This window comes from Squalius cephalus, assembly GCF_949319135.1.
Source record: "Squalius cephalus genome assembly, chromosome: 21".
NCBI classification, from domain to species: domain Eukaryota; kingdom Metazoa; phylum Chordata; class Actinopteri; order Cypriniformes; family Leuciscidae; genus Squalius; species Squalius cephalus.
The window spans coordinates 2212506-2226680 of NC_137142.1; the positions used below are offsets into that span (position 1 = coordinate 2212506).

General features: G+C 44.1%; 1 protein-coding gene across 1 annotated transcript; it reads right to left on the reverse strand.

Annotated features, from left to right (window-relative positions):
• Nucleotides 1-1882: 1882 nt before the first annotated feature.
• On the reverse strand, nucleotides 1883-13634 carry LOC307148788 (glutathione S-transferase A1-like). Its single transcript, XM_079854621.1, has 6 exons — nucleotides 13448-13634; nucleotides 13151-13202; nucleotides 12907-13039; nucleotides 6346-6487; nucleotides 6133-6258; nucleotides 1883-3195 (listed from the first exon to the last, which is right to left on the reverse strand). Exons 1-6 carry the CDS (start codon nucleotides 13532-13534, stop codon nucleotides 3064-3066), a joined length of 672 nt encoding a protein of 223 aa, XP_079710747.1. The 5' UTR covers nucleotides 13535-13634; the 3' UTR covers nucleotides 1883-3063.
• Between the last annotated feature and the right edge of the window lie 541 nt (nucleotides 13635-14175).

Sequence of the window (14175 nt, forward strand, 5' to 3'; positions counted from 1 at the left end):
AATGTACATAAACCCCGCCCCCGGGACACGATTTATAGATTATCATGACAGAATATGCTAATCAATGAGAAGATAATTAACTCTACATCAGCTTCATAAATTCATCAACTAACCATTCAGAAATGTCCTGTTGCTTCTACATGTTGTCTCTTCTTCTTGAGTCTCTCCATCATTCTCTGACTCCGGTTTATACATTTACATTATATGTAAACTTTATCCAAAGCGACTTACATTTACATTATTATCAGTTCTTGTTTCCCTGGGAATCGAGCTCAAAACCTTGGCGTTGCAAGCGCCAATGCTCTACTGTTTGAGCTACAGGAAAACATAAATAGCTAAAAGTTTTTGAAATGTTCAGTGTGTGTGAGGTAAAAGGACACAAGCTCTTGAAGCTCCGCCCCCTGTGCTGGGAGCAGCAGCTCATTTGCATTTAAAGGGACAGACACAAAAAACGATGCGATTTTGCTCACCCTCAAAAAGTGGCAATTTTAACATGCTATATAAAAATATCTGTGGGGTATTTTAAGCTAAAACTTCATATACACACTCTGGGGACATCAAAGACTTATTTTACATTTTGTGAGAAGGGCATTATACCACCCCTTTAAGGTTATGAATAAGCTGGTTGTGTTCCAAACCAATGACAAAATTCGCATTCAGGAGATATAAACATTCAAAACGTACATTACCACACTTCCGGTAAAATGGATCACAGATTTTTTTTGACGTCACTGCGGACTTCAGCTTCTCATCACATCTTCTGTCCAGTCAAATGCTCTCTATAATGCAAAGCGTCCCGCCCCCTATGCTATAAACACCACCTGACCAATCGTTGACAGACACGTTGCGGAGCAATGTCTGAAATGTTTCCAATACTTACTTATTTTCCGCAGAACAGATACACGATACCAGCAGCTCTTTCTCGCTCTCTCATGATCTCTCCGACAACAAGTTGACACACAAACCCGCCTCCCCTCACTCACTCCTTTCATTTGCTCCGGATGAATATTGATGGTGTTACAGGGCTTTAATTTCGGACTGGGATTGCATTGCTCATATTATTGCACATCATTATACTCATTCCCACAGATTTTTGCTGACACTCAAAGTGCGTGCACATAAAGCCACCTCTCAGTACTAAATTGAGTTATTTTTTGCATCTAACAGTCAAATACATGCAAATTGTCAAAATGTGAATGTAAACAGTTGAAAAATAAAATGCATGTGTAACAGTATAATGGATCTGTGCGTCAGGTCTTTAAGTGACAGCAGCCTAATAAACCTGCTGCCAAACTATGATAAAATATTAAAAATATCTATATAGCAGTTTTTCCCATGGTATTGATGTCAAAAATTGTGGCCAGTGAAAATGCTGACACACTGGACACACAAGATCTGACAAGAGAAGAGATTGTTGAATAAAGTTGTTATTTTTGTTTTTATTTTTGCACAAAAAAAGTATCCTCATTGCTTCATAACATTATATTTGAACCACTGGAGTCACATGGGGATATTTAATTTAATTTAATTTAATTAATCAATAATACTATTGATCAGCCTTACCAAACGTGGACGTTTTTTCCACTAGAAACAAACCTTGTTGTGTTATTTTGATTTAATACTGTGAAGCTGCTTTGATACAATCTGTATTGTGAAAAGCGCTATACAAATATACTTGACTTGACTTGACTTCACATTGACTATTTTAACAATGTCTTTACTACCTTTCTGGACCTTGAAAGTTGTAATGATGTTGCTGTCTTTGGAGGGATCAGAAAGCTCTCGGATTTCATCAAAAATATCTTCATTTGTGTTCCGAAGATGAATGAAGGTCTTATGTGTTTGGAACGACATGAGGGTGAGTAATTAATGACAGAAATTTCAGTTTTGGGTGAACAAACCCTTTAACTGTTTATTGAGTGATATGCAGGGGAAAAGCACAACAGGTGAGTATCAGATGCAAATACAATAGAATGAGATAATTGGTAACTGAGTCTTTGTGTCTTTGAGGAGGATTCCAGGAGATTGTGAACGGAAGATAGCCAAGAGAGATGGACACACCTCAGCTTTTTGGCAGCAAACCCACCAGATGGGTTTAGTGCAAACAGGGTTAAAAACATCCACGGTTAAATATACTGCTGGATCTTTGAAATTGTGGGTCTATTTTTCTGCCAAATGACCTGGACATCTTGTTCAGATACATGGAATCATGGATTCTATCATATACCAACAGATTATAAAAAAAATCAAAAACTGACTGCCTCTGCTAGAAATCTTATAATGGGCAGCGGTTGGATCTTCCATCAAAACACTGATCCAAAACAAACATCAAAATCAACACAAAAATGGGTCACTGAGCACAAAATGAAGGTTCTGCCATGGCCATCCCAGTCCCCTGACCTGAACCCATATAACTGAAGAGAAGAAGCACTAACATGGACTTGGGAATTTGAAGGATCTGGAGAGATTGTGTATGGAGGAATGATCTCTGATCTCTTGTCAGGTGTTCTCCAAACTCATCAGGCATTATAGGAGAAGACTCAGAGTATATAATAAAAAGGGAACCATTCATCGTAGGCAAAGTGTCTTGGAGAAAAACATTTATTTCATAAAGATTTTTCCACCCATTTTTAATTCTTTTACTTCAATGAAAGATGTTTGTGATTTTTTAAAACAAAAGATCAAAGGATTAACCATGCAGATTTATTTTCACTTCTTTGTTCATATTTACCAAGGCTGCCAATAATTCTGACCATGATCACAAGTGCAGATGTGGCATGATGATGATCTGTCAGAGAGTTTATTCTAATGGTCTTTGTTCTTATTTCAGCCTCCTGGTGGGTTTCTGAATTTTGATCTTCTATAAGCTCATGAACAGACACACACACTTCCTGACAACATGTACTGAACAGCTGCAATGTTTATTTCACAATACTATTACTTTATCCAAACTGTATCTTGTATATTCCAATTAAATCTGTCCATTTTAGAATCTCATTTAATTAAGAAGCTTGTAAGTTAGTTTTAATATCATGTAAATGTTTTGAAGAATTGTTTGGTTTTCTAATTAAAGACGTGGCTCAACACCTCCTTTGCGGTTTTAATCAACGCCTCATCAGTCGGAGGCTTTCTTGCACTGCCAGGCTGCAGGAATTTGCTGATTCTTGGCAAGGCCTTCATTTTTCCCTGAAATGCCTGTGAAACAAATGTAAAGTTATATAAAATTCATAATCATAATGCTAAAAAAAAAAATATATATATATATTAGGCCGATCACAGGAATTATCAGTTTAATTCAGAAATGAGAGAATTGTTCAGTCGACTAACTGCTTCACTAAACAGATTACTCTCTCACTCACAACTGTATATTCAACAATCAGTACTGTGTTTTTTTATTTGTATTAAATATAAATTTTAATGTTGAATGAAACTTAACATCACTCTATTCTGAATGTTTGTTCAAATTCCAATATTTAAAGATACAGACATGTTCACAAAAAGAGTATTTTGCAATAAATTGTAATATCCAACTAAAACATATGTTTAAAAAATGGGGTCCCACTTTAAATTGAGTGTCTCTAACTACTATGTACTAACCTTTTAATTAATCATTTGCACTTTGACACCTAATATAAAGTTTAGGGGTGTAACGGTACATGTATGTGTACCGAACCTTCAGGAAACAACAGGAAAAAGAGCAGGAAAAGAAGAGACGATCTATGAACCAACACAACACAAGAGTTCAGATGGCACGCTAGAGCTTGCTAGTAGCCTATACGCTGAGTTTCGATTCATTTTTGTGACACGATTCTCAATTTTCACGGAAAGAAACCTGGGACGGCAGAAATCGCATCCTGTTTGTTTTCTTTATTTTACAAAAGCACAATTTTTTGTTTTTATGTGAGTATACAAAAATAAAAAAGACTCTTTACAGTTTTGGGGCCCTATTTTAACGATCTGAAACGCAAGTATAAAATGCGAAACACAAGTAACTTTGTGGGCGGGTCTCGGCGCCCGACGCAAATCTAAAATGGGTTGGTCTGAAGTAGCTTCATTATTCATAGGTGTGGTTTGGGCGTAACGTGAAATAAACCAATCAGAGCGTCATCTCACATTCCCTTTAAGAGCTGGCGCGCTTGTTCTAAAGCGGATTCCTATTATAACGGCGGATTTGCCAGACGCACGCGAGGAGCGGTTCACAGCCGAGGAGAGCAACGCTCTCGTCAGGGACGTTGGGGATGGAGAAACCCACCCAAATTAACTTCGGTTAAAAAGGCGTATAATAATTTGGGTAAATGTGTAAGCTAGATGTATGCTTTTATAATAAATTGTCTATCTATCTATCTATCTATCTGTCTGTCTATCTATCTATCTATCGTAATAATGTATGATTTGCAAAAATGAAAACTGCTGCTTCTGTGTAGATGAGAGAATCAAAGTGTATGCGCGTTGTGCACACGCTACATTGATTAAGGCCAAGCATGCGCCCTTAAAATAGCATATGAATAACATGCGCAACACGCCACTGACTTTAAACCATTTTTTTCCTGGTTAGTGGCGCAATTGTTTTCTAAACCTGCAAAATAGCATGAAGGAACGTTTGAGCTGGAACACGCCTCCTTTTTTGCGCTGAACCGCCCAGGGAGCGCAAGTTCATTCCCTAGTTTAGCGACGTGCTTCTGTGGAGGGAAAAGCGTGCTTTGCGCGGGTGCAAAATAGGAATGATACATGCGTCGGTGTACAAAGTCAATTGCGCTGGGTGCAAGATAGGGCCCCAGGCGCGCTTGTTCCATGGCGGATTGCTATTATAACGGCGGATTTGCCAGGAGCGGTTCACAGCCGAGGAGACCGGCGTTCTCGTCAGGGCCGTAAAACACAGAGAAGTGACATTGGGGAAGGAGAAACACACCTAAATTAGCTTCGGTTAAACAGGCGTATAATAATTTGGGTAAATGTGTAAGCTAGATTTATGCCTATTTTTTCAAATCTTCATGGACACAACAATGATTTCCCTTGTGTGTTAATATTTTTCCTTGTAATAATGTATGGTTTTCTAAAAATGAGAACTGCTGCTTCTGTGTAGATGAGAGAAGCAAAGTGTATGCGCGTTGTGCACACGCTACATTGATTATGGCCAAGCATGCGCCCTTAAAATAGCATCTGAATAACATGCGCAACGCACCACTGACTTTAGACGAGGTTTTTCCTGGTCAGTGGCGGAATTGTTTTCTACGCCTGCAAAATAGCGCCAGGGAACGTTTGCGCCGGAATACGCCTCCTCTTTGCGCTGAACCGCCCTCGGGAGCGCAAGTTCATTTCCTAACTTACCGACGTGCGTCTGTGTAGGGAAAAGTCCGCTGTGCGCGGGTGCAAAATAGGAATGATACATGCGTCGGTGTACAAAGTCAGTTGAGCTGCGAGCAAGATAGGGCCCTTGATGTCTTACTCTTATCTGACCATAATTTATTCCATTAGTAGTTCCAGAGTATTTTAAATTGTTTCTGCTGTTATAATGAGTCAAAATCATTTGGCATTGTGCCATTTAGTGTCGTGGAAGTCCAGTGATGAAATATGCGTGTCCATTGAACAAGTGTTTTTATGCATGTTTGGCCTGAGTTTTTGTTGCATTTACACTGTTTTGACCAGCAGGCTTAATTTTTTTTAACGCTTTGAAACAATGAATCAATTTGCAAAGCCATTGGTTCAATTGATCAAAGCTTCGTTTCTCCCATCACTAAGGACAACAGGCAGAAGATCAAAACCAAGACACGGGAAACAAGGATACATCAGGTCAGACATACAGTACAGACAAATACAAGACTTCGCAAAGAATGACTGCTTAGTGCTTAATATATTAAAGGAGGCTGTGCTGTAAGAACTAGGGGACTAAATGCTGCAAGGTAGATTTGCATTACTGTCTGTTCAAATTAAATGAAAAGAAACTCTGTTTTGGGGATTTGTTTCTTTTTCCTGTTGTACGGAACTCGTATCGAACTGCGACCCCAAACCCGAGATCTGTACCAAACCATGACCTTCTGTGTACCGTTACACCCCTAATAAAGGGTTTTGTTAAGCAAGTTAAGTCCAATTTTGGGGTTGATGGTCTGTGTGGGAAAGCGTGGAACAGGTCACCTGGATTTTGGGAAAGGTTGACAGTATTGTAGGGAATAACTCCTGCAGCATCAAAGAGACTTCCAGAAGATGAACGTCAGCGCGGCTCAACTGGTTTCCCACCAGGAAATGAGAGTTTGCAAGACCCTAAAAAAGTCATATCAAAAACAGCATGATTTTGTGGATAATAAATGCTTCAAAATGGGAGGAATGAATAGTCAGAGCTATCAGTACCTTTTCAAACACAGGAAGGAAGCGCTCTTTTGCCTTTTGCTCTATATTACTGAGACTTTTCTGCTTGTTTTCAGGTGGTGTGAGAGAAGACATCGTGATAAGCTCCATTAGATCGATGGTGCCCTCTGAATACATGTCAATCCTTCAAGACAAAAATACAGTGATAATTGCTTAGGTGTGGTGGAAAAACAAGGGTTATTTTTACCCAAAACTATGTTTTTTTTTTTATTATTTATAAAAAAATTGAGTGTTCGTCAGAGGGGTTAAAGACCCCAGGACTTTTATCGCACTTGAACCACGAATACACACAAACACATTTTTTTTTATGGATTCAAGGAGTTTTGTGGTTGAAATTAAAAAAGTAACAAATCCTTCCCTGGCGGGTCAATTTGACCCCCTTAGGAATGAATGGAATGCGAGGAATGCTTCAGTACACATAGAAAAACTAATAAATGCTCAAAATTCTAACTGAAAATAATAAAACTTTACTGAAGAAAAACTGACTTTAGGACCCAGCAGAACTTCTTGGTTATGTAACCCTCTTTCCCTGAGGAGAGAATGGAGACGTTACGTCAGAGAATGGCGAAATGTGTGTGTCACTTAGAAGCCTATCACCTTCAAGTTCTAGAAAACGAGCCAATGGCAATGGAAATGCCATGGGTCTGCGGAATTTGCATAGCGTAACTCCGCCCGACCGCGTGGGTATAAAAGGAGGATGCCGGCAATCTCGCATCATGTTTTCCGCTGAGGAGCCAAGACTGAACTCCAGGCCATTCCAGCGGTACAGCGGTTTTGGCATTGGGACGTAACGTTCCCTTTCATTCAGTCATTAAAAGTTACGTCAGTGAATGACAAAATGGGGGTCCCAATTCAATCATGCCACAGCGGCTGTCTTCCAGTGCCCTGCGCTAGACTGAGCTCCCTGTCTTGAGACTAACACAGACGAAGGGCAAGGCTTAACACAAGAATACTAAGGTACACTGGGTGGCATATCCTAGGTGGAATATGTAACACAGCGCCTACCCGAAGGGAGGACTTAGAATACACATATGACCCGGGATGCATATGGAAAACTCAGAGGCATCCAGCCCGCAGGGTGGAATATTTCAACCTCGAGATGGCAAGAGGGTTCTTGCCGAGGGAAAACACATGCTCGGAGGAGGCTTACCATGGAAATACACATGTGGGGTCGCCCAACGGGGGAACCATACACATGGAGCACCAAGCCAATCAAGAGGGCTGACCAACCGGGCATGCACTCTGGTGACGGCATCAACAGTGCAGGAGGAACTGAATGAATAGTGCATGTATCCAGTCCGTGGAGTGGAATGGCGCAGCAAGCAATGACACCGAGCAGGTCCTGCTTACCGGCTAGTGGAAGCGAGTACATGAGAGGACACTGGCTCTACGCGGAGATTATAGAATCTCGCGAAAGTGTTGGGTGTCGCTCAGCCTGCAGCTCTACAAATGTCTGTGAGCGAGCCGCCATGCGCTAAAGCCCAGGAGGAAGCTGCACTACGGGTGAGCCCTCACCCCAAGGGGGAATGAATGGTTGCGATTGGTAAGCCAAGACAATGGCGTCCACTATCCAGTGAGACAACCTTTGTTTGGAGAGAGCCTTTCCCTTCAGCTTCCCACCATAACAGAAAAAGAGCTGGTCTGAGGTCCTGAAACACTGCGTTCTGTCTACGTAAGCACGGAGGGCGCGTACTGGACAGAGCAGTGTCAAGGCTTGGTCTGCCTCCTCCAAGGGCAGCGCTTGCAGGTTCACCACCTAATCCCTGAAAGGAGTGGTGGGAAACTTGGACACGTATCCAGGCCGTATCCATGCTGTCCCACTGTTTTTGACTCCAAAAGGTCATGGTGTGCAGAGATGGCAGCCACGTAAACCTTGGGGGTGAAAGGAGACAGCCTTCGTTCCAACCCTTCTTGGAGGAAGGAGAACACGGACCCGATCTGGCATTTTCTGGGGTCTTCTCGGTGAGAAGAACACCAGGTGATGAAGAGGTTCCACTTCAATGCATAGGTGTGTCTCGTGGACAGGGCCCTTGCGGAAGTGATGGTAGCCACCACCTGAGGTGGTAGGGTAGTCAAACCTGCCGCATCCCATCCAGGACCCATACATGGAGGTTCCATAAATTGGGATGTGGGTGCCAAATGGTGCCCTGTCTCTGAGAAAGGAGGTCCTTCCTCAGAGGAATTGGCCAGGGAGGGGCTGTCGCGAAGAGCACCAGTTCGGAGAACCAAGTCCGGTTGGGCCAATGAGGTGCAACCAAAAGGACCTGCTCCTTGTCCTCCCTGATAGAAGTCTCACTGGGGGAAACGCATACTTGTGGAGGCCCCGCGGCCAGCTGTGCATTCGGTCAGGGAATAAAACAAGTGGCAATGGGAAGAGTCTAGGGAGGCAAACAGATATACCTGTGCATCCCCGAACTGTTCCCCAAATCAGCTGAACCATCTGGGGATGGAGTCTCCATTTCCCAGGAAGTGGCTGAAACTGTGAGAGCTCGTCGGCTGCACGGTTCAGCTCTCCCGGGATGTGAATAGCCTGAAGCAACCTCAGATGCTTCTGACTCCATAGGAGGAGATGGCGGGCGTGTTGCGACATACGGAGGTAATGTAAACCACCTTGTTGGTTGATTTACGCTACTGTGGCAGTGTTGTCAGAACGGACTAGTATGTATTGGTTCTTGAGAAACACCTGGAAGCGGTGGAGAGCAAAGCGTACTGCCAGCAACTCGAGGCAATTGACATGCAAAAGGCGCTGGGGTCCTGTCCAGGAGCCCGCAGCAGCACGTCCATTGCACATGGCACCCCAGCCCGTGGTGGAGGCATCTGTTGAGACAACAACATGCCTGGAAACTCGTTCTAAGGGAACTCTGGTCCGTAGAAAGGAGAGGTTCGTCCAAGCGGTGAAGGTCTGATGGCAGACCCGAGTAACTGGTACTCGGAGTGTGCCGTGTTGCCATGCCCATCTCGGGACTCGATTGCGAAGTGGCAATGGGAAGAGTCTAGGGAGGCAAACAGATATACCTGTGCATCGCCGAACTGTCGCCGAACATTCTGGTGTGGGCTGCTGCTGCAGATTCCATATGCCCCAGGAGCCTCTGAAATAACTTCAGTGGAACCACATTCTTGCCATCAATTTGACTCAGACAATTCAGCAGTGACTAAGCACGCTCGCAAGCTGCGCGCACATGGCGACCGAGTCGATTTCCATACCGAGAAAAGAGATCCTCTGAGGGAGGGGTTCTAGCAGACCAATCACAGTGCTTGCGTCCACGTAGAATTGACGTTTTGTTACATTTTTGGAGAGGTGCACGTCAGGGTACGCTGAAGGGTACGCGCACTACACACAGCCTACGACGCAGCTATGGCGTGAGTTTGACGCAGAAGTATAAATTGGGCTTAAACCTTTTACTTCAGCTCAAAATATCTTACATTGGGTGTCTTTGCCGAAAAAATAAAATAATATAACATGATACTTCATGACTCTTGCCACTAGATGGCCTTATAGCTCTATATGGAGCAAATGAGCTGTTCCCTTTCGTTCAGTCACTACGAGTTACGTCAGTGAATGACTAAATGGGGGTTTCACTTAGAAGCCTATCACCTTCGAGTTCTAGAAAACGAGCCAATGGAAATGCCATAGGTATGCGGAATTTGCATAGCGTAACTCAGGGATATGCACGAGGGTAGGGCTGACCCAGGGCTCATGCAAGAGCTGCGTGCCACCACCTACCTCGCTCTACGTGCGACGAAGGTGACCACACGCTCCCTGGGCCAGGTGATGTCCACTGCTGTGGTCCAGGAGAGACACCTCTGGCTCAACCTGGCCGATATGCGAGAGTCTGAGCGGACCCGGTTCCTCGACTCTCCCATATCCCAGGCTGGCCTCTTTGGCAGCGCGTTCGAGGACTTCGCCCAACAGTTCTCCCATCCACCTCCACATGCATGACAGGGGCGTTGCCACCCACCATGGTATAGCGCACTCCCCGGAAGAAGGGAGGAGACTGTGCGAACTGAAACGCATAGCCGAGCTTGATGGTTCTCGCGACCCGGCAGGACAGATTGGGAAGCTCTAGCTAGGCTCCCAAAAACTGAACCAGCGGGGTCATGCAAACCCCAGACGTACCCACGATGGGGCAGCGAGGCAGAATGACCGGCCCAGACGTGTGAGACGGAGCGTCCCGGTTTGGGGGCATGGTCAAATGCCGCATCCTGACAGAGGAGACCAGGAAAGGACCAGCGTTCTGCGAGGGTCTGCTCTGACAGGGGTCTGGTGACAGAGTGGGAGGGTTGCAGGAGGATCGCAGTCTGAGGCGTCTGAGTTGGCGGCTGGGTGGAGGCAGCAGCTGGCTGCCAGGGTAGAACATGTTTGATAGCCTCAGACTGCTTTTGGGCGGTCGAGAACTGTTGGGCGAAGTCCTCGAACGCGCTGCCAAAGAGGCCAGCCTGGGATATGGGAGAGTCGAGGAACCGGGTCCGCTCAGACTCTCGCATATCGGCCAGGTTGAGCCAGAGGTGTCTCTCCTGGACCACAGCAGTGGACATCACCTGGCCCAGGGAGCGTGTGGTCACCTTCGTCGCACGTAGAGCGAGGTAGGTGGTGGCACGCAGCTCTTGCATGAGCCCTGGGTCAGCCCTACCCTCGTGCATATCCCTGAGCATCCGGGCCTGGTAGACCTGCAGGATGGTCATGGCATGCAGCGAGGCGGCGGCTGGTCCCGCAGGGTAGAAGAAAATCTACAGGCTTTGGAGAGGATCTTAGGATCACCACGCCAGGTTGAAGCACTCTGAGGACACACCTGCATCGCAACAGAGTGCTCCACCGGGGGGACCCCACTGTACCCTTTAGCCACGGCCACTTCAAGGGAAGAGAAGGCGGAGGAGGCCACCGAGCGATCACGGGAAGACAATGGTGACAATGGCTGTTTGACAATGGCTGTTTGACAATGGAGCTCAGCACGCCTTGTGATGCTGCGATGGACATCGTCTCATCCTCTGGGGCGCCGAATGAGATGTGGGGAGCGTCCGAAGACAGACCCACGATCTCACTCTGAACGCTCGCAGGTTGCGGTGCGCAAGAGGGGTGTGTGGCCCAAGGAAGCATCGTTGGGCTTTGTTCCACACCGTCACCCTCAGGTCACCCTGGCCACCAGCCAAAGTACCACCTCTTGCAGAGGGGATAGATTGGGGTGTGGCAGAGGGGACTCTACCTCCACGGAGGTCATCGAGTCTTGACCGAAGCGTCGCGATGGTCATGTTCCCGCAATGAGAACATGAGTCATTCACAAACACTGCCTGAGCGTGATCTAAGCCCAAACACGCTAGACAGCGATTGTGCCCATCAGAAGATGAAACGGACCGACCGCACCCGAAGTGCACGGGTGAGACATCTTTAAAAAGACGTGCCACGTGCAAGCTCTTTTGTGATGAGAGGAAATATACTCTGCAGAGTGTTGAAGCGCCCAGGGAGAAACACACACACTGATGGCAGATCACTGCACAGATCAGCAGCAGGTAATGTGATCTCGCTGGAACGCGCTGTTACACCAACACACTGGAGAGTGGCTCGTCTCATAGAACCACAAAGAACTCAAAACAAGCTTGCAGGGAGTGAAGAGATACTCTTGGCTCCGAATCAAAAACATGATGCGAGATTGCAGGTGTCCTCCTTTTATACCCATGCGGTCGGGCGGAGTTACGCTATGCAAATTCCGCATACCTATGGCATTTCCATTGGCTCGTTTTCTAGAACTCGAAGGTGATAGGCTTCTAAGTGAAACCCCCATTTAGTCATTCACTGACGTAACTCGTAGTGACTGAACGAAAGGGAACAGCTCATTTGCTCCATATAGAGCTATAAGGCCATCTAGTGGCAAGAGTCATGAAGTATCATGTTATATTATTTTATTTTTTCGGCAAAGACACCCAATGTAAGATATTTTGAGCTGAAGTAAAAGGTTTAAGCCCAATTTATACTTCTGCGTCAAACTCACGCCATAGCTGCGTCGTAAGCTGTGTGTAGTGCGCGTACCCTTCAGCGTACCCTGACGTGCACCTCTCCAAAAATGTAACAAAACGTCAATTCTACGCGGACGCAAGCACTGTGATTGGTCTGCTAGAACCCCTCCCTCGGGTTTCACATGCTCCCTCTGCATGTGTAATTGCGAGTCAACACGGACAACGACGCGGAAGTATAAATCAGCCTTTATGCATGAAATTGTGAGTTATTTTGAATTTAAGTAGAAAGAATGTGAGGAATGTGCTTAAATTTGAATTGATTTATTATTTATTGATGAAATCTAGTGATTCAAAGAGAAAAAAAATAAAAAAATAAAAAAAAAATCTCCCAAAAAATTGCAGTAAAAATAGAAAAAATATTATCAAAATGAAATAAAATAAGCTTTCTGGACAAATAATAAAATAAAATAAGTATACTTTTATGGCTTTGGGTCATTTTGACCTGTGAGGGAAAGATATGTTCTAAAGTGCGAGGGAAGGGTGGGGGTTAAATTAACTGATTACTGGAATCTAGTTTCATAACAATTACGGAACAAAGCCCGTTCTTTAAGGTCTTTTCCGTAGAGGTTGTATTTTCCAGCGATGTAATTCAGGATAGCCCTTGACTGCACAAGCTGCATCCCATCTATTTCCACCAAAGGCACCTGCTGAAACATCAGGGCTCCATCTACAATAAACACAGGAATCACATTAATATATAATATTAATATAATATATTATACAATAATATATTCATAAAACAACAAGATATGACTCATGAAGAATTTACTAAACTTACCATTCACCAGTTTTAAATACTGCTCCCTCTTGGTCAAAAACACCTCCTCAAACTGTGAACACAAGAACAAAATAAAGTCCAGGCAAAAAAGCATTGATCTCGAGATCACATTACAATGCACACATTCAATTTCTAAAGCAGCTGTTTTGTGATTGTCATATGCAAACAAACTACATTTATTGCACAGCATTCGGAAAAAGTTACATATATGTAAAGTGTTAATCGATTTCCACTTTTTGCAACTGCATTTTTTTTTGCATAGTCATAGTCATGGGAAAGTTTTCCAGAGCAACAAACCTCGACTCCAGCTGTGGCCAAAAGCCATCGGATCGACTCCATTTTCCCTCTTCCATTGAAGTAATGCAACACAACTTTCTCAGACATTTTTACAAAATAAAGCTACACTTCTGTTCAAAATGCTTTGCTGCTGTGTGTGCAGTGAATTGTGCAGGCTGTTTAATGTGGACAGTTTTCAGTGTTGTGTAACTCGTGGGTGGTGCTGCATTGGGACAAAGGGCTCAAACTCACACCCCCTGTCCCACTAACAGGCACATGTACAATAATTTTGTTGTGAATATGCTGCTGATATCACTTGAGGCATTAAGTAAATAACATAGTTACACTGCTTCCTGGGTCAGTTTTCTATAGCTCAATCTTCTCAGACGTCTCAAGCGTCTGCTGATCGAATGAATTAAAAATAAAGAAAAAATGCTCCAGCAGTGATCGTAGTTAAATGTTCATTTATGCACGTATAGACTAATTTAGATAAAAAAAAAAAAAAAATGCTACGTCATGCTAGTTTATGACATTATCCCATGCCGTTTATTCACTTCAGTATCACTAGTCAAATTATAATTGTGACTCAAAACGTAATGATATGTAAACTGAAAGTCACGATTACTAAGCAGAAAAGTGGACAAAGATTCTTTCTGTAAAGTAAGTTAATAAATTAAAGAAATTGTGCACATATTTTGGTACGTGTAATTTTCATAGAAACCTTTGGTTTGCCAATACAAATGATATTT

Bases quoted from the DNA above. Each gene is read 5' to 3' on its own strand.
- LOC307148788 (XM_079854621.1), bottom strand. From the start codon at position 13,534: ATGTCTGAGAAAGTTGTGTTGCATTACTTCAATGGAAGAGGGAAAATG. The intron at 13,040-13,150 runs GTAAGTTTAGTA...TGTTTATTGTAG, and splicing joins GTATTTAAAACTGGTGAATG to ATGGAGCCCTGATGTTTCAG. The intron at 6,259-6,345 runs GTACTGATAGCT...TGACTTTTTTAG, and splicing joins TCCTTCCTGTGTTTGAAAAG to GGTCTTGCAAACTCTCATTT.